The 20,265-nt window shown below is 49.9% G+C and overlaps 1 protein-coding gene across 1 annotated transcript; it reads left to right on the top strand.

Annotated features, from left to right (window-relative positions):
* Window positions 1-475: 475 nt before the first annotated feature.
* LOC309525822 (H-2 class II histocompatibility antigen, E-S beta chain-like) lies at window positions 476-19,963 on the top strand. The gene is made up of 5 exons (XM_082211423.1): window positions 476-923; window positions 10,848-11,117; window positions 18,387-18,668; window positions 18,808-18,918; window positions 19,627-19,963. Exons 1-5 carry the CDS (start codon window positions 572-574, stop codon window positions 19,638-19,640), a joined length of 1,029 nt encoding a protein of 342 aa, XP_082067549.1. The 5' UTR covers window positions 476-571; the 3' UTR covers window positions 19,641-19,963.
* The last annotated feature ends 302 nt before the right edge of the window (window positions 19,964-20,265 follow it).

The following is a 20,265-nucleotide window of genomic DNA, read 5'->3' as shown; positions in this document are numbered from 1 at the left end:
GATGTATATTCCTGGCCCATTGTCTTGCCACCACCGGTACTCAATAAATGTGTATCTATGTATATTTCCCGCTCCGCATATCCCCCCTCCCTCATCCGAAAATGCTAATTAATGTAATCCCACCTTTTCATAATGTATTCATGACGTGTAAAGTATATTCATGATGTAACTTGTGAAACCCAACCTTCCCATAATGTATTCGTGACGTTTCATGCACTGTATTCTGGGACATGGAGGGAAATCTCAAAAGTTCATGCCACCCCTTTCTCGCTGTTCAATCTCGCCTTGAACCTGTTGCGCAATAAACTTGGATCTTCTGCAGTTTGCTCCTGTGTCCGGCTGAGCTCATTTTCTTCCGCAGGGACCCACGGACTTAGTCCGATGAGCTGGGTGGCAGAGTAACCCCGCACCCAGAATTTTTCCGTAACAGTCTGAAATTTCCCTTTTTGCTGCCAGAGTAAACTTTTGGATGGAACTGACAGATTCCTCTTAAGCTTTATATCTCGGCCCCCCCCTCAGGTTTTCCGGGGGGCTTCCGGGAAGATCTTTATTCACACGCGACGCAGCAACAATGGAGAGATCAGAAGCAGCTGAGAAGGCAAAGAGGAACTTGCAGGTCGAGCGAGAGCAGAGAGAGCCCTTGCTAATGCTCATTCCAGGAGTTCCCTGCCTGGCGACCGATGACGCTGCCTCGGCTCGGAGGCGGATTGGACGCTCGCGGGGCGGGGCGGTGGAGTGGGCGGGGCTTGGGCAGGAGTTTCCCCCGGGGCTGAGCGGAGAAAGTCCCATTTGGGAGTCTTCGGGGGGCGGAGAAGAGAGAAGGATGGGGGGCTCCGGCGCTGCGCCTTTGGCCTTTGGGGGGCTCCTGCTGGGGATGCTGGTGGTCTCCGCTTCGGAGGGGCTGGGCGTGGAGGCGCCTCCAGGTGAGCCAAGATTCTGCAATGGGGGAGAAGGAAGAGGAAAGTCCGCTTAGCGGGACCCCCATCAGTGGGGCTCCTTTGACGATGCCTCGTAGATGGTCTTCCATGATCTTAACAGGGAGTCCGTAAGTGACTGTGGAGCCAATTCTGGATCCCCACGTCCTTCCACAGGGGGGGCATTGGTTTCAGGGCGGGAGTTGATCCCTTGAGGGTTTGCCAGGCGTGTTTTCCTCTTAGCACGTTTCTCCCTTGAGTCCTGAGTTCGAGTGTCTTCAAAGCCCATGACACCTTCGGTAAAGGCTGTTCCCCAATTGGAGCGCTTGCAGGACAGTGTTTCCCAGTTGTCGGTGTTTATGCTACGTTTTTTTAGATTTGCCTTCAGAGAATCTTTTAACCTCTTTTGTTGACCACCAGCATCACACTTTCCGCTTTTAAGTTAGGACTAGAGTAGTTACTTTGGAAGATGATAATCGGGCATCCGAACAACATGGTTTAGTTCAGTGAAGTTGATGTTGAAGAATCCTTGCTTCCCCCACGGGGGATCCTTGGTTCTTCCAGGACACTGGGGGCAAAGGGGCAGAAGGGAAGGGGAAACACTCCCCCCTCTGAAAAAGAGCAGCTCAGGCTTCTTGGACTGGGAAGGAGAGAGCATTTATTTATTGCTATTAATTATATCCCACCTTTCAGGATTAAAATCCTGACCCAGCAGCTTACAAATAACAGTCAATTGAATTTTAATAAAACCACAATATTCACACCTTAAATAGTCTTCCTGCAGGACAGCTGATGGCAGGCAGCCCTAGGGGACTTTTTTGCGGGGGGGGGGCAGTTGAATCTGGCCCTGAGCTCTTCTTCACCTGCCTCTCAAAATAATCGTCATCATTATTAGTCCATAACCAATTACTAAGTCTATAAAGGACTACACATAAAGCATAAATATACCTTTCATCTACTCATAGAATCATAGAGCTGGAAGAGACCACAAGGGCCATCGAGTCCAACCCCCTGCCAAGCAGGAAACACCATCACAGCACTCCTGACATATGGTTGTCAACAGTGGCGTAGCGTGGGGGGTGCCAGGGGTGCCAGCCGCACCGGGCGCAACTTCTGGGGGGGCGCGCTCGCTGCCTCCGGAGTCGCCGAAGAGCCTCGGGCGCAGGCTGTAGCTGGCAGCGGCTCTCAGCGCTCGCCGCGGTCCCCGCGCGTCAGGGCCACGGAGGGCGCGCCAGGCAGCCCTTCCTCACCGACGGGCAGTTCGCCTGCGGGGCTCAGCCAGCGCGCTGGGCTGGCCGCGTGGAGTCGCCGAGGAGCCGCCGCCGCCTGCCATGCCGCCCTGGCTGCTTCAACCGCGTCCGACAGCCGGCTCGAGGCTCCTTCCGGCCGGGTCTCCCGACGGGGCGCTGCGGGCGGAGGCTCCGGCACCAAGCGCCACGCCGCCCAGGCTCGGGTCGCTGTCTGGACGCGCGCAGCCCGCCAAACGCGCCATCGGCGGCGCTCTTGTGCCTGCGCGCCAAGACCGCCCACCCGCCCCGACGGGGCCCCCCCACCCGCGCCGGAGGCCGGCCGACGCACTGGCCCCAGAGCCGCCCCCTCCCCGCGCCAGAAAGAAGCCCCCTCCCCGCGCCAGAAAGAAGCCGCGTCGGGACTAGCCGGGCCGGGGAGGGAGACCGAGAAGGCTGCGCCGCGACGCCTAAAGACGCGCGTCTTGGCGTATTAATGACCATGGTTAGGTGTTAGGGGGCGCAAATTACTTGCCTTGCCCCGGGTTAGGGTGCGCAAATTACTTGCCTTGCCCCGGGTGCTGATAACCCACGCTACGCCGCTGGTTGTCAAGCCTCTGCTTAAAGACCTCCAAAGAAGGAGACTCCACCACACTCCTTGGCAGCAAATTCCACTGTCAAACAGCTCTTACTCTCAGGAAGTTCTTCCTAATGTTTAGGTGGAATCTTCTTTCTTGTAGTTTGGATCCATTGCTCCGTGTCCGCTTCTCTGGAGCAGCGGAAAACAACTTTTCTCCCTCCTCTATGTGACATCCTTTTATATATTTGAACATGGCTATCGTATCGCCCCTTAACCTCCTCTTCTCCAGGCTAAACATGCCCAGCTCCCTTAGCCGTTCCTCATAAGGCATCGTTTCCAGGCCTTTGACCATTTTGGTTGCCCTCCTCTGGACACGTTCCAGTTTGTCAGTGTCCTTCTTGAATTGTGGTGCCCAGAACTGGACACAGTACTCCAGGTGAGGTCTGACCAGAGCAGAATACAGGGGCACTATTACTTCCCTTGATCTAGATGCTATACTCCTATTGATGCAGCCCAGAATTGCATTGGCTTTTTTAGCTGCCGCGTCACACTGTTGGCTCATGTCAAGTTTGTGGTCAACCAAGACTCCTAGATCCTTTTCACATGTACTGCTCTCAAGCCAGGTGTCACCCATCTTGTATTTGTGCCTCTCATTTTTTTTTGCCCAAGTGCAATACTTTACATTTCTCCCTGTTAAAATTCATCTTGTTTGTTTTTGCCCAGTTCTCTAATCTGCCAAGGTCGTTTTGAAGTGTGATCCTGTCCTCTGGGGTGTTAGCCACCCCTCCCAGTTTGGTGTCATCTGCAAATTTGATCAGGATGCCCTTGAGTCCATCATCCAAGTCGTTGATAAAGATGTTGAATAAGACCGGGCCCAAGACAGAACCCTGTGGCACCCCACTAGTCACTCTTCTCCAGGATGAAGAGGAACCATTGATGAGCACCCTTTGGGTTCGGTCAGTCAGCCAGTTACAAATCCACTGAGTGGTAGCATAGTCAAGACCGCATTTTACCAGCTTCTTTACAAGAATATCATGGGGCACCTTGTCAAATGCCTTGCTGAAATCAAGGTAGGCTACATCCACTGCGTTCCCTTCATCTACCCTTCATCTTCATCTCTTTCTCAATAGTAAGAAACACAGGCAAGTGTGTAGCCAGGATTTTTGTTAGGGAGGGGCAGAACCTCAGTTTGCTATGTATTTTTATTGGTTTTTATTGATGGGGGCAGTTTCCCCTCCCTGTTCCCCTTGGCTACGCCCATGAAAGCAGCAGCGAAACTGGGGCAAATGGGTCCTTGCTCCGGGGACCTGAACTCCCCCCCCCTCGTGGCAGGTCCCCTCTCTCAGCCACCACCCCCCGCCCACCCTGCCTTGGGGTCCTCTGTGTGCTGAAATGGGCTCCTGCGTAGACAGGCGTTGCTTCCTGCGCTCCTCTTGGAGGAACCAAAGAAGATGGCGGCTGTAACAACTTCTCCTTCGTGAACCCTCCGGATTACAAACCTTTTATTGCCTTTTATAGCCTTTTACAGCCGTCTTTATAGCTGTTTTTATTTGACTTTTAAATTATTTTACCTCTGTTGGAAGTTTTTAATCGTTTTACTTGTATGGATGGCCTGTCGGGGCCATATACGTATCAACAAGGATATTCAAACCCCCTGCTGAGAAAGCCTGCTGCTGATTAGTAACGCCGCCTTGAAGACTGGGTTATGTTGAGCAGTGGACGAGGAGTAGCAGAGGAGTTGCGTCCATAAAGATAAGTTCTCTTTATTTCTTTTATCTCCGTTTACCTCTACTTTGAACTTTCGTAGTTAGTGAGACAGCGACAAATGGGTCATGGCAAGCGACCAAGATCTGCTGAGAAAAGTTGTACACCTCCAAGAGTAAAGCAGTCAAAGCTCGAATCTCCCCCACCATCTACTAACAATAACAGCAAAACGGAGCAAGTAATTGTTTCTGCGGTCGAAACATACAACCGCTTTTGGCCTCTGCATGATCAAGGAGAGTTGGAAAAGCTAGCTGATCCAGCGGGGGATGGAAGCCTTAGGGGAACCCTCCTCCCTGATACCTTAATTACACCTCCGTCACTGAAACGGGAAGCATTAGGGCAAACTGCCCATGAATTAGTACCTGATCAAATACAACTGGTAATCAGGACTTTAAGCTTCATCTTCAAGGAATTGGAGGGGATTTCTTCGTCATTGAATAAACTTACACGGGCCTTTCTAGCTCATCTACCTTCCTCAACTGAGCTATCTAATTTGCATCAATCTCCTGTGCAGCTTGTGAGTACCTTAAAGAGACAACCTGATCAGAAATCTCTCCTTAAGGGCTCAAGATGCAGGCTACCACTGCCCCAAAGGAATAAGCAATCCTTGATTTTTCAACCTAATAAAATATGTCTATCCATTTTTTCCCGTGACGCCCCCAGACTTAGGTGGAATAACCTGATGATGGCTAAAGGGTACCTACGTGATTTGTTAAATATTCCTTTTTCCCGGATAGATCTTCTATCTGTAGTACCCCTAAATGCCACGCCCTGGCCAAGGAAATTTATGCTCTCCTTCCAGTCTGCAAGGATCCCACATCTTCTTGAAAGACAAAAAGATCGGCTGGCACCCTGGGAGATTGTAACAACAAGAGTCTTTAAGGACACGAGTGTTAAACCTCTTTTCCCCAACATTTTAACCGGCAATGAACGCCCGTTTCCTTCTTCTGTCCCTATAATAAAGGGAAAAACACCTAGCCGGGTACCCCCTGTTCCACCTGCGACCGCAAGTGACCATCTAGCTAAGCTGAGGAGTGATCCAATTGCAAGCGGAGATTGGAATATCCCTGAAGAGAGAAATCTTATCTCCTCTTATGGAAAACTCCCTTCGGAAGAACAGCAGGCTATTCTCGATAGATTGGATCTACTCAAACAAAGACTCCTATCGCAAGGGGACCCCTCTATGCCGATGAGAGAGGAGAGCAGGTGCTCCACGTCCCACAAGGCGTCTCCATCAAATACCTTGATAATCTCTCAACCTGTTACTTTGTTACCCCCTACTGATCTGAATCAGCAGTCACCTGTCGACCAACAGCACCATTCTACCGTGGAGGAAGTTGATAAACTCAATACTCCCGTTTTAGACCTTATGTCCAATCAAAATATGGAGGTTGATGATTCCTTTGCCTCAATGCCTGAGCTAGAATCATCCCTGCCTGAAGATCACCAGGAAATGACTACGCATGCACCATCCCCACGTTCACGTCCTTCTATACATCTGTGTGATAATTCTTCCCTATCTGCGCAGCAACTACAAGTGATGGCTGGAACACCTCTTAGCGTTACCCTGGTCAAGACTGACAACTCCAACGGATCTACTAGTATAGCCCATCAAAGACTTGCTACTACTCACCTCAATGAACAGCATCCAACCTCACCAACTTTGCCTAATTCTTCCTCCCCGGCAAAACCCTTCCTGCCTGTTAATGTTACCAAATCATGGATTCAATCAACACAGAAGAAGACCTTATCCACACAAACTAAAATTACCGATTTTCTTATAGGTCCTCGTTCTACCTCCAAGAACCCATTAAACAACTCAAAGTGACAATTACCGGGACAGCACAAGGACCCGACATTATCAATACTTAGCTGGAACATCGCTGGTTGGAGAACCAAAAAATCAGACTCCGAATTCAGGAAGTACATAAACTCATTTAATATCATTCTATTCCAAGAAACGTGGGATGAGGAAGAGATTATCATAGATGGCTTCGATCTTCTAACACTTCCGGCCTCCCCTTCCTTGAAAGGAGGTCGCCCCAAAGGGGGTCTTTTGATTGGGATCTCACTCCAACTTCGCGCCAAATTCACTCTGGTACGGGCTTCCCCGCCTTTTGCTCTATCTGGACTGATCACAGAAGGGAAGTCCTCATTACTAATTACTAATGTTTATCTCCCCCCCGAAGGCTCAGCACCTGATCTTGATTGGAGATGGGAATCATTTGAAAATCACCTATTGTCATGTCATACCAAATGCCCTAACTCGTATTCCTTAATTGGGGGAGATTTTAATGCTCGTATTGCCACTAATTGGGACCTACTAACCAAGTCCAAATGGTGGACTCCCCCATGTTTGGACAACTTTGACTTGGAACATACCAGAATTAGAACTTCAAAGGACAACAGAGTAAACAAAGCAGGAGTGACCCTTTACCAAATTGCCATTCGCTTGAATCTAGTATTCTTGAACGGCACCTTCCCCCCCGATATACCGGGGGAGTTCACTCACCTGGGACCAACATCTAACAGTGTTATCGATTACTTCTTGATCTCCGCAAATTTGGCCGTTAATGTACTTTCCTTCCAAGTTGAAAATCAACATTTCAGTGATCACCTCCCAGTAGTGACCACTTTGTCATTGTTCCGGCGCCAGAAGGACTATAAACACTCAGTCCTTCTGGAAACCTCATCATCGGTCCAAATAAGAGGGATCAAATGGTCGGAGGCTGTAGCCCAAAAATACCAGGATTTTTTCCATAGGGAAATCACTGCCTATCTACCTCAAATAACTACTGATTTACAAGATTCCAATTCGGTTTTGAAACTTTTTAACCTTCTTACAACAAACCTTACCACTTTTTTTACATCACCTCCTCAAAAGGCGAAAGTGGCGCATTGCAGTGCTGGGGCCCCTTGGTTTAACACCTCTTGCAAACAAGCAAGATCCCTTCTTCGTTCCATCTATAATGAATACAAAAACTCTAATGCCCAAGCTCTACCATCCTCCTATTTACAAGCCAAAAGAGCATACAAACAGACTTTAAAGCTGGCCAAACGCGAGTGGCATCAAAAGCGTTGGCGAGCCTTGATAGCGGCCTCTAGATCCCGCAGACCACAGGAATTTTGGGCTCTGATAAACATAAGAGGAAGGAAGTACCCACTGACGATTATCCCTGCGCCCACATGGGAAAAATTCTTGAGTAAATATTTCTCCTTGGCAGAGGAATCCAACTCATCCACGGAATTCCGAGCCGACCATCTACCTTTGTGGCCCTCTACCGACCCAGACCTGATAATGGACTTGATATTAGACCTGAAAACGGGCAAAGCCCCCGGGCCGGATCTAGTCCCTGCTGAGGCTATTGTTGCGCAACCGAGGTGGTGGGCTGAAATTCTGGCCAAAGTCTTTGACGCAATTAATTCTACGGGGCTTATCCCTAGGTCATGGAAGGAGGCCGTGATCGTGCCAGTCCATAAAAAGGGTCCCCCTGCTGACCCGGAGAACTATCGGAACATCAGCCTTTTGTCTATCATCGGGAAAATCTATGCAAAATTTTTGCTGTCTAAGCTGTCTCATTGGGCAAACGACTCAAATCTGATTGGCCATGAGCAAGCGGGCTTTAGGAACAATTACTCGACCTCTGACCATATGGTAATTATGTATCATCTTGCCAGAAAATATTCTGCCCCAAGGCGGGGGCGCCTATGTGTCGCTTTCATAGACCTAAAGGCCGCCTTCGACAGTATCCCAAGAAACTGTCTATGGAAGAAACTAGAGAGATGGGGCATAGATAGAAGACTGTTATGGCTTATAACCCAATTACACCACGGGTCGTCGGCTAGAGTGAGACTCACACCTGCGGGAAACCTATCCAACGAGGTCCCAATAAATAGAGGTGTGCGCCAAGGCTGCATTTTGGCCCCACTCCTCTTCAACCTGTTTATTAGCGATATGAAGCTCTTTCTGAATGAGTCTCAAGCCAACATTCATGCCCCCCGCCTAGCCGATTTTTGCTGCCCTTTGCTCCTATACGCCGATGATGCAGCGATCCTTTCCTACTCTAGAGTCGGTCTATGCAGAGCTCTAAAGATTTTTGCGGCTTACTGCAAACTCAACCATCTGACAATTAATCATGGGAAATCTAAAGTCCTGGTCTTTACCAGGTCTCGGAAAACTTACAGCTGGAAGTTAGATGGAGTCCAATTAGAACAAGTTTTCAAATTTAAATACCTGGGAGTCTTCTTTCACTACAACCTAAGCTGGAAGCCACAGATACAGTATTTACTAAACAAAGGGAAAACAATACTTTATGCTCTACTCCAATTTTTTGCGGCTGACGGAGCCTCCCACATCCCCTCTGCATTGAAGGTATACCACGCAAAAGTGGTTTCCACCCTCTGCTATGCTACCCCGCTCTGGGCCCCTGGGTCCAATTTAACATCGCTGGAGACATTGCAGAATCAGTTTCTCCGTCGTCTCCTGAAACTCCCCATGTGTGTGAGCAACGCAGCCATACGTTTGGAGTTAAGGATTGCATCATTGGAGACTGTCATCTGGAAGCGAGTCTTTGGCTATTGGCTGTCCAGCTGGCATAGGCTTCCCGACCATTACCTTTTTCAGTGCCTCTGGCGGGACGAATTTGTTAATCCGTGGGTAGGAAAAATCCATGCCAAACTTCTGAGCATCGGAATTTCCCCAGCGGACTCCCTAAAGATGAACTTACGCTCAGCTAAAAGCCTCATTGAGCAAAGATTAGCAGACATTGAAAACCAACACAACCTTGCCAGAGGTGGGGGTGTCTGCTCCCCCAGGTATCACGGAATAACCCCACCACTTGACCTTCCATCATACATGTCATCTCTTTCATCAGTACCACACCGACTTGCATTTATTCGTGCAAGGTTCAATGTCCTTCCATCGAACCTGCTGAGCCACAGATTTTCCAAGGGTTTGGTGTCTCCGCTATGCGTGTGTGATGGGAAAACTGTTGAATCTCTTCCACATATAATGTTCAACTGTCCCCTACATAGCATAGCCAGGACTAAATTCCTGGGCCCTGCTTTATTGCGCTTGGTTAGCAGGCCTGTTGAGTCACACGCCGCACTGCTTTTGCAGGATACAGACCCTTCTGTTACTCTGCAGGTGGCGAGATTCCTGAATGCGGTTATCTCACACGCAAAAACCACCAAAAAACAACAACAACATCAAAATCTAATTGGACAGTTATGATGAGAGTGCATGTCGGATCTCGTCTTCAGTTTTCCTTTTCTGTGAACCGTCCCTTGGAGCTCTCCGGGCCACATCCTGTTATTTGGCTCTGCCCAATGACCCACCCTTGCATCGCAGTGTTCACCTTCTGTTGTCAGATATTTCGGTTTTTAAGCCTTTGTGCTTTTTATGTTTGTACATAATTTATGGGCTAATAGCCGTAAATAAATAAATGAAATAAATGCTTCCTGCGCTCTGGGAGGGAAAGCGAAAGTGAAACCGGCTCTCCCGTGGTGGGGGGGGCGGGTCTCCTCGAGGGGAGGTTTTTTTTGGAGTGAAGCCCCCTTCAGAGCAGAGAAGCATCTCCCACCCTCCTCGGCATCTCGCCCTTTTCCTGGTCTCTCTCCCACCCCCAACATTTCCTCTTCCAGCCGGAGGGCAATCAAAGGGGGGACGGAGCTTTACTTTTTAAAAAAAAACTGGGAGAAGCATGGCCGGAGCCATCGGGGGCAGGGAGCAGCTGCCCCCCCAAAACAAACAAACAAATAAAAGTAGATAGCTTGGTTCTCTCTCTCCCCCCTCCCTTAATCCTGGCTACGCTCATGGGGTCCCGGGTCTTTGAGAAGAAGAAGAAGAAGAAGAGTTTGGATTTGATATCCCGCCTTTCACTCCCCTTCAGGAGTCTCAAAGCGGCTAACATTCTCCTTTCCCTTCCTCCCCCACAACAAACACTCTGTGAGGTGAGTGGGGCTGAGAGGCTTCACAGAAGTGTGACTGGCCCAAGGTCACCCAGCAGCTGCATGTGGAGGAGCGGAGACACGAACCCGGTTTCCCAGATTACGTGACTACCGCTCTTAACCACTACACCACACTGGCTCTTTGAGGTTGTGCCTCCCTCTCCACAACGGCCTTCCTTCTGATTTTCCCCTTTCCTTTGGGAGGAGGTGAGGGGGGGTCTCCCAGCTCAGTCTCTGGTGCCCTCCTCCCCGCCCGCCATGGGATCACATGACACGAGAGAGAGAATGGGAGAGAGACAGACCATCTGTCTCCTGCCCGGCTGGGGCAACTCTCTGCTATAGGGAGAACTGCGCCCTCAAGGCAACTGGAAACCAGAAGTCTCCACCCTCCAATTTTAATCCCCCCCCCCGCAGAGCATTTCCTGTACGTGGGGAAGTTCGAGTGCCACTTCTCCAATAGGACGCAGCGGATCCGCTTCCTAGAAAGGCACTTCTTCGACCGGCAGGAGCTCGCCTACTTCGACAGCGACCGAGGGAAGTTCGTGGCTGTGGCAGAACTGGCGGAGTCCCAAGTCAAGAGTTGGAACCAGGACAAGGACTTCCTGCAGAGCAGGAAAGCCGCTGCGGATTCCGTCTGCCGGTACAACTACGGGATCTTCGATCCCTTCTCCCGGGCCCGGCGCGGTGAGTCCAGAATGGGGGAGGGGGGCGTCATGGGAAATGGCCTCCCCGAAGAACCCAAAATGAGGGGGAGTGTGGGGTGTGTTAAGTTGTGGGTGAACATATCAGACGACACAGCGATTCTTCCAAAGCAGCTCTTTATTTGTAAGCTGGAACAAAAACTTAACTGAGGAGCTCAGTCAGCCTGCTTATATAGAGCTCCAGAACAATTGTAACTGTTGCAACTTTCTAAAACTATCCAATCACTGAACGTCACTTTCGATCCTTCATTTGCATAACTATCTACAGTATCCCCCTGCTGGCCCAGGGTGAGAACATCAGTACATAACAGGGTGGACCTGGGACTTCCCCCCCCCCGGCCCCCTCCCCTCCCGCTTTTCAGAGAGATAAAGGGGCCTTTCCTGATGCCCCACTCCTGGCAGAGTTTCTGTGTCCCTGGAAGCATCACAAACTATTTTGTGAATTGCAATCTGGTGGGTGTCTCTCTTACTTTATTTCTTTATTTATTATTAATTAAATTCGCATCCCGCTCTATACCTGTAGGTCTCAGGGCAGCTTGCAACACAAAATTGCAGTAATAATAATAATAATAATAATAATAATATATAATATATAATATAATAATAATAAAACAACAATAATAGAAGTAATGAATTATTATTATTATTATTATTATTATTATTATTATTATTATTATTATTATTATTAATAATAATAATAATACCCCAGCCACTCAGGGCAGCTCCCAAAAAAATTAAAAGCACAATAGAACATCAAACATTAAAAACTTCCCTAAACTTCATTTACTGCCTGTGCTGTCTATGGGTCCCCCTCTCCTCATTCCACCCCCACAACAGCCCTGTGAGGGAGGCCAGGCTGAGGGGAGGGGCTGGCCAGGGACACCCAGGAGACTCAAGGCCCAGGGGGGATTTGAACCCAGGACGCAGTCCAACGCTGGACTCTATTAGAGTGGGGGACTGCAAGGGGGAATAGGCAGCCTTTCAGGGGGAGAAGAGAGCACATTTCAAGCAGAAACCCTGAACATTTTAAAAGTACAATATGATGTTATTTGGGCGTTAGTTATTACCGTATTTTTCGCACTATAGGACGCTCCGGACCACAGGACGCACCTTGTTTTAGAGGGGGAGAACAAGGGGAAAAAATCTCCCCCTCTCTGCGCAGCGCCCCTTCAGCGAAGCGGCCGGGGAAACGGAGCCCCTTCCATTTCTCCTCCCACTTGGCTGAAGAGGCACTGCGCAGCTCTCCATCTCTGCTTTTTTCTTCTTCCATATTTCACCAAGAACACTTTTATTAAACATGAAAGATGCCAGGGTGGTAAAAAAAGAAAACACCAGAAAACCTATGCTGCATTTTAAATTCCTCTTTGCAAAAGGGCTAAAGCAAGACATTTAAATGTCCCACCAGTGCAGAGTTCCCTTTTAGTTTGTCCTGCATCTCTTTATATCAAGAAAAAGCAGAAGTGAAATTTAAAGCTGCTTGCATGGTTTATGAGCACGTTTAAGGATTTCCTGATACCACCAGTTCTCAGCTCAGCTAAAAATAGTTTGCAAGAGCTTTGCGATCTCTGATAGCCTAGTATCTCTCTCTCCCCCTTTTTTGTAGTTCTTTTCCACATATAGGTTGTGGGGAGGATGTAGCCCTCCATATATTGTTGGGCTCCAGCTTCCATCAGCTAGCGGTGATGGGATTTGTAGCCCAGCAACACCTGGAATGTCACAACTTCGCCATCCCTGATTTTGGTTTCGTTCCCATGTAAGCTAAGTGTGCCATCAAGTGCAGCTACAGTTGGATTGCTGCGCCTGAGGCTGCAACAGCCGGCACACTTATCTTGGGTGTGAGATTCCCTCAGCATCCCTGAGACTTGCTTCTGAGTAGACCAGAGAGGCTTGCCCTCTGGCCCCGCGAACTAAGCGCGAGCGCCATTGAGTTCAATAGGAACCTTTGACGCAGCGCGCCTTTCCTCGGTGCAGCCCCGCACAGGATCTGCTTCCTCGTTCAGGTTTGCATCCTCCCCCAATGCAATGGCGGTGCAACCAGGAGCGGATCCCCCACCCCGGAAGAGCGCCCCTTCCCTCCCAAATTGGCCGTGCGCTCCAGAAAAGGGGGGGGGAGAGACGCGCCGCTTGCCCACCTGGACGGGGGCGGGCGGAGAATGTCAGCTCGAACAACTTCCTACTGGGCTCCCGGCGGCAGGTGGTTTGTTTGTTTTTTAAAAAAGTGACCTTTTCAACTGGAGCGTGGAGGAAGCGATGAATGGCCAGAAAGGGGAGGTGGCTGACGCGCTGCACTCCCCGGGCCGCTGCCGCCTGTCCTGCCTGTGCATCTCGCTCCACCCCGCTGCCGCTGCCACAGCCGCCGCGGAGGAAAGAGGCACCGGGACGCTGCCGCCCGGGGCAAGGCAGGGGGCGAGACGGCTGCGCGGGGAACCTGGACGGCGCTCCTCCCCCTCCCCCTCTCTCGCTCTTCCTCCCCCCCGCCAGAGCCCGCTACCGCCGCTGCCACAGCCACCGCGGAGGAAAGAGGCACCGGGACGCTGCCGCCCGGGGCAAGGCAGGGGGCGAGACGGCTGTGCGGGGAACCTGGATGGTGCTCCTCCGCCTCCCCCTCTCTCGCTCTTCCTCTCTGCTGAAGCCAGGAGAGTCTTGCTCTCCCGGCTTCAGCAAAAGGAACCCGAAGCCTCCGGAGCACAGCGGGGCCTCCCGCTCTGTTCCGGAGGCTTCAGGTGGCTATCCCTGAAGCCTGGAGAGCAAGAGGGGTTGGTGCGCACCGACCCCCCTCGCTCTCCATACTTCAGCGAAAGCCTGCATTCGCTCCATAGGACGCACACACATTTCCCCTTCATTTTTGGAGGGGAAAAAGTGCGTCCTATAGGGCGAAAAATACGGTAATTATGACACCTTAGCATGTCGTTTCCTGCACACCTGACATGGATTCAGGTTGGGCTGCCATATGTCCAGGTTTCTGGGGAATCAGGATGTTTAATGGGGGGGGGGTTAGAAATTAACCTCAAAATCACATACATTCAGGATTAAATAATAATTATTATAAACTGTTATGATATTGAAGCAATGCACCCGCGAGCTGCTGGTAGCTTGAAAGCAAAACATAATGGGAATGTTGGGACTGTTCCGTGGGAAACAGAGAGACAGTCTATTCACAGTGCGACGCACCGGAATTAGCCCAGAGTGTAATATGAGCTGTACAGGAAGTACAGCAAGTGTTTTGTTCTCTCTCGACTGCTGAAGCTTGAAGAGAGCAGTCATGATTTTTGTAACGCTGCAAAGACAGAAATAAAGGCATGTAAATACGTTTCTGTCTATCTCTTTCCCCTGCCGGGGGGGGGGCAGGAAAGAGTGGTGTGTTCTTCTCATGCTGAGGAGGATCGCCTATCGCGACCTCTGCCTGTATCCTGCTGGGGAATGCAGACAGGGAGGTCAACCGGAGATCAAGCCGGGTGCCTGGAGAGTGGCCAGTTTCTCCTGATAAAGGCTTGATTCCCAACATAAACACGGTCCATTTCCTTCCCACCCACTCATTACTGTTTTCAGCCACCAGGCTCCCCTCCAACTCCCCCCCCCCATTCTCCAGGGATCATCCCTAAATCAAAAGTATATTGAAAGGGAAATTACTATAATCACTTGGGGGTGGTGGTGGTTGTGGATTTGCATAACATCTGCTCTATATCACACACAAATTGATGTGCTGTTTTTCAGTTGGAGTGAAGGGCCCCCCCAAAAATTGGTGGTCTCTCTCTCTCTCTCTCTCTCTCTCACACACACACACACACACCTAGATGTCTGACAGGTGAAGCTTTCCCAATAATTCCATTTCCACAGGAGAAAAGGGCTTAACCTGTTGAATTTCTGCCTTCCTCTCAGCTCTAAAAGGCACAAGAACCTCAGCTGTTTTTGTGCAATTCCCATCATCCCTAGCAGGACCAGTGGTCAGGGAGGATGGGAATTATAGACCAAAAACCCAAGTTTGGGAAACACTGAGGAGACCATTGTACTGTAAGTTAAGGATACTGTGCAGTGAATTCTGAAGACCATCCTGTTTGCTAGGAAAAAAGGAAGGACAAACTCCTGAGATTCCCAGGACTAGGAAATGAGACAGAAGGATGGAAAGTGTCCTAGGAAGGGGAGGGGCATCCCAGGAACCCCCAGTTTGCGGAATGTACAGCCTGACACTGGGGAAACTGGGCTGACTTTGGGTAGATGGGGGGGCATCAGAGATCATACAGGTGGGAGTGGGAAGTTGGGGGCTGGGAGCGTAGGATCGACTGAGTGTCCCGGGGGGTGGGCTAAACCAGGCTTTCTGTCACTCAGGTAAAGACCCAGTTTTGTCACACACACCCCTTGTGTATTTGCATACACGCACAAAACTTGACACATTTGTTCATAAAGGGCATAAAAAGGGCTAGTAAAATTGTCTGTGTGTCTTTCTGGCTTTCATTCACCCTTATGTAGATCTCCTCAGAGAGTAGTAGATCATTTGAGGAATTCTAAGGAATATAATGACTGTAAATAATAATAATAATTAATAATAGAAACTGTGATAATGATCAGGCACATAAGTAAAGGTAATGGGACCTCTGACCATTAGGTCATCTCGCTTTCCTGGCCAAGGGATCTGGTGTACAGCTTCCTGGTCATGTGGCCAGCAGGACTAAGCCGCTTCTGGCGAACCAGAGCAGCGCACAGAAACGCCATTTACCTTCCCGCTGGAGCGGTACCTATTTATCTACTTGCACTTTGACGTGCTTTCGAACTGCTAGGTTGGCAGTGATAATGATCAGGCACATACCTTTCCCTTACCTTTCCCGCCCCACCCTGGCCACAGTGATCCATGCGACAGTCATCTCCAGGCTTGACTACTGTAATTCGCTCTACGCAGGGCTGCCCTTGAAGCTGTCCCAGAAACTCCAGCGGGTGCAGAATGCTGCAGCGAGGCTCCTCACGGGGTCTCTGCCATGGGAGCATATTCACCCAGTGCTTTTCAAGCTGCACTGGCTCCCGGTGGAGTACAGGGTCAGATTTAAGGTGCTGCTTTTGACCTTTAAAGCCCTTCACGGCCTAGGACCCTCGTACCTATGGGACCGCCTCTCCCGGTATGCCCCACGGAGAGCCTCAAGGTCCATAAATAGCAACACCCTAGAGGTCCCGGGGCCTAAGGAAGTTAGATTAGCTTCTACTAGAGCCAGGGCCTTTTCAACACTGGCTCCGGTCTGGTGGAACGCTCTGCCTCATGAGACCAGGGCCCTGCAGGATCTGATCTCTTTCCGCAGGGCCTGTAAGACAGAGTTGTTCCGCCTGGCCTTTGGCTTGGAGCCAATTTGATTCCCTCCCTCCCTCTCTTTCTTTTTTCTTTTCCTTCTCCTCCTGCGAGGAGGCTACATTTTAATATTTTAATGTTGTATTTTGATTTTGTTTTCAAGTTGTAATCATTCAACTTGTTTTTATTATTGCTTGTAAGCCACTCTGAGCCCCGCCTTGGCTGGGGAGGGCGGGGTATAAATAAAAAATTATTATTATTATTATTATTATTATTATTATTATTATTATTATTATTAATACCAGAGAGTAAGTCCTACTGAACTCAGTGGCATACGTCTGAGTAAAAATGCTTAAGACTGCAGTATAAGACTGCAGAATCTTTACACAGTTATCTCCGAGTAAGCTCCATTGAATTCAGTGGGACTTCTGAGTAGTAGTAATAATAATAATAATAATAATAATAATAAATTTTATTTATATCCCGCCCTCCCCAGCCGAAGCCAGGCTCAGGGCGGCTAACAACACTAAAATAGTGCAACATTATAAAAACATCATAAGAATTAATTAAAATCAAAATTGATGGCAACCATAAACTAAAGTATTGTAAAGATTGCCAAAGGAGGGAGTCAGGCTGCGCCCTGACCAAAGGCCTGGTGGAACAGCTCTGTCTTGCAGGCCCTGCGGAAAGATGTCAAGTCCTGCAGGGCCCTTGTCTCTTGTGACAGAGCGTTCCACCAGGTTGGAGCCGCAGCCGAAAAAGCCCTGGCTCTAGTTGAGGCCAGCCTAACCTCTCTGTGGCCTGGGACCTTCAAGATGTTTTTATTTGAGGACCGTAAGTTCCTCTGTGGGGCATACCAGGAGAGGCGGTCCCGTAGATACGAGGGTCCTAGGCCGTGTAGGGCTTTGAAGGTTAAGACCAGCACCTTAAACCTGATCCTGTACTCCACCGGGAGCCAGTGCAGCTGGTATAGCACCGGATGAATGTGATCCCGCAGCGAAGACCCCGTAAGGAGTCTCGCTGCGGCATTCTGCACCCGCTGGAGTTTCTGGGTCAGTCTCAAGGGCAGCCCCACGTAGTAAAGGCAGTTTAAGGCTCTAAAGAATAAAATAAAAGAATAAATACTCCACAACTTTCCTTTAAAAAGAAACCTCTTATAACGGCTTTACTCGCGTCCCAAACCATTTAAATTAAACCATTTAAATTAAACTTTAAGGCTCTAAAGAATAAAATAAAAGAATAAATACTCCACAAGATTCCTTCAAAAATTGCTGGCTGCTGAACCATTGCAATGAAAGAATTTAAAGTGGATTGGCTACATTTTCCTTCCAAATTACAGGAAGGGATAAATACAAAGAGCTTCGTATGTCAGCATCACATTTCATTCATTGCAGGTATTTTATTTTCAGCATAAAGAGGACTCAGTTTTTGTAGCTGATTGTAGGCAGCAGTGCCCTCTTTATGTGTTCACGTTGTGTAAACATGTATGTTGTCTTCTAGAGATCCAAAAACACACAAAATGAACACACAAGCAAGTAATACTCCAAAGGGCTTCTGTTTCCAAAGGGCAGGAGGGGATGTTCTGATCTCTTCACCACTTCTAATTCATCTCTGAGACTTTAACGGAAGCAAAAGAAGAAAGAAAGGATTTCTCTTTCACACACAGTTCCAAAAACAGACAGGTGGAAAGGGAATGGGAGATACTTTTCTAGGTTTTCCTGCTTCTCCTTGCAGATTAGCATCACTCTGGTGCTCAGCAGATGCTTTTAGACTCTGGAGCCACCAGGGCGGCTGCGGTCAGAGAAAGCCCCCCCCCCCCTGCAAGCTGGAAGCCTCAATTGCCCCCCTCTAAAGGCTTCACCCTGGCTAGCCCCCTCCCACGTTAACTGTGGCCTCTCCTCCCTCCCTTGAAGCCTCCAGGTCCCTCCCTGCCTAAACCTCTGACCTTCCTTCCACATCTCCCTTGCCTCCCTCCCACAGTCCAGCCCAAGGTGAAGATCACCCCCACAGACAACGTTGAATCTTCCCCACACAACACTCTGCTGATTTGCACTGTGGGCAGCTTCTTCCCTGCGGGGATCGAGATCAAGTGGTTCAGGAACGGGAAGGAGGAGCCCAAAGTGTGGACCACGGACCTCATCCGGAACGGGGACTGGACCTTCCAGATTGAGGTGATGCTGGAGACAAAGCCAGAGCGTGGAGATGTCTACACCTGCCAGGTGGAGCATGCCAGCTTCAAAGGCCCCGTCACGGTGCAATGGGGTAGGAGGCCTTCCCAGCCCTGACCCACCACTTCCCAAGGAAGTGGGGGGCATTCCTGGGGGGCTGGATGGGTTGCTCCCCCCTCAGGGGGCTGATCCCAGGCCTTCCTTTCCTCACTCTGGGCTTTTTCTTTCTTCAGAGCCACAGTCGGACTCTGCCAGGAGCAAGATGTGGACGGGGATTGTGGGGATTGTGCTGGGGCTGGTCTTTGGGGCCACTGGACTCGCCCTTTACCTGAAGAAGAAGAAAGGTGAGGGTGGGGTGCCAGGGGGAGAGGGAGGGTTGGGTGTGGGGCTGGACTGGGCTCCAGGCTCCCCTCCTCTTCTTAGGCAGAGGCTCTGGAGAGGGTTCTGTTCCTTCTCCACTCCTAGGAGGTCCCTCTTGGTGCCTCAAATGGAGCCTCAGCTCTTATGGAGATGGTCTGTGGTTTAAATCTGTAGATTAAGACCTAAACCTCCTATTCAGCATCCCCTCCTTCCAGGGACCACAATTTCCGTATTGCTGAGTGGACTAATTTCTGCCCTATTCTGTTCTTGGTTCAGGCAAGCAAGGGGCATCCTCAGAGTTCAAGGGAGGTGGAATCACTCCTGGAGGGTTCAAAGCGGGGACAGGAAGAGTGTCTGGAGAGAGCCACGAGGGCCAGAAAGAGAGGCCTGGGGGCCAAGTTTGGTCCAGGGTCTGTGGTTCCCCATTTGTGATCTGGAGAGATCTCCTTGGTCTCTTCTGAAGCTCCTCTTCTCCACTGCCAAAGCCAGCCAAGTCTCCCTCCCTCTGTCTCCTTCCCTCCTCAGAGCCCCCCCTGCCAGGCCCATAACTGGAGGCGATGGGAATTGTAGTTCACAATATCTGATGGCCGCTCTATGGAGTGTCCCCCAAATCTTGCCAGGGATTCTTGACCCCTTTCTCCCCGTTCCTCACCCCACAGTGATGGGCTTGTCTCTCTCTTCTCTGCCTGCAGGACTCATCAGTTAGACTTTGCTGCTCCATCAGGATCCTGATATGTGGAGAAGCTCTGTTCTTCCTGCCAGTTGCCCTCTGTCCATGCTCAGAGGGTGGAAACCTCCTTGGAAGGTGGATGGAAGGAGTCACAGACCAAGAACGACAGTGTCCACCCCTCCCCCACCTCTGTTGCTTGCTTGTCATTTGGGGAAAGTTTCTTTTTTTGTTTCCCTTTCCGCTTGTGGATTGCAAGTTATGGCAACCTGATTCCTTCTTTGCACCTCTCTGCTAGAGAATTTGTGCCTTGAATCTCCCTGGAGGAGCCTGAGCTGTCCCTGAAAACAACCATGAATTTGGTCAGACTGCCAGGACTGGTCCTTCAAGCCCTGATGGGGAGACTCACAACTGAATTGGGGAGGCCTGCCAAGAATCACAGGAGGCTGGTGAGGGGCAAACACTCTGGGTAGTTTGTTATTTCACTTCATAAAACTTATACATCACTTAATTGTGGGGGGGAAAGCAACACCTCAAAGTGCTATGCAAAAAGATAAACCAAGAGAAAAATTGCCACAGTGCTTTAAAGCACAAACACACAAACGCAAAAACCTCAGCTTCCTTAACATCTGGGTCGACTTGTCTGAGCAAGAATGTTTTCTTC

This window comes from Podarcis vaucheri (assembly GCF_965113315.1).
Source record: "Podarcis vaucheri genome assembly, chromosome: 2".
In the NCBI taxonomy this organism is placed as follows: Eukaryota; Metazoa; Chordata; class Lepidosauria; order Squamata; family Lacertidae; genus Podarcis; species Podarcis vaucheri.
This window is presented reverse-complemented; position numbering and strand designations above follow the sequence as displayed.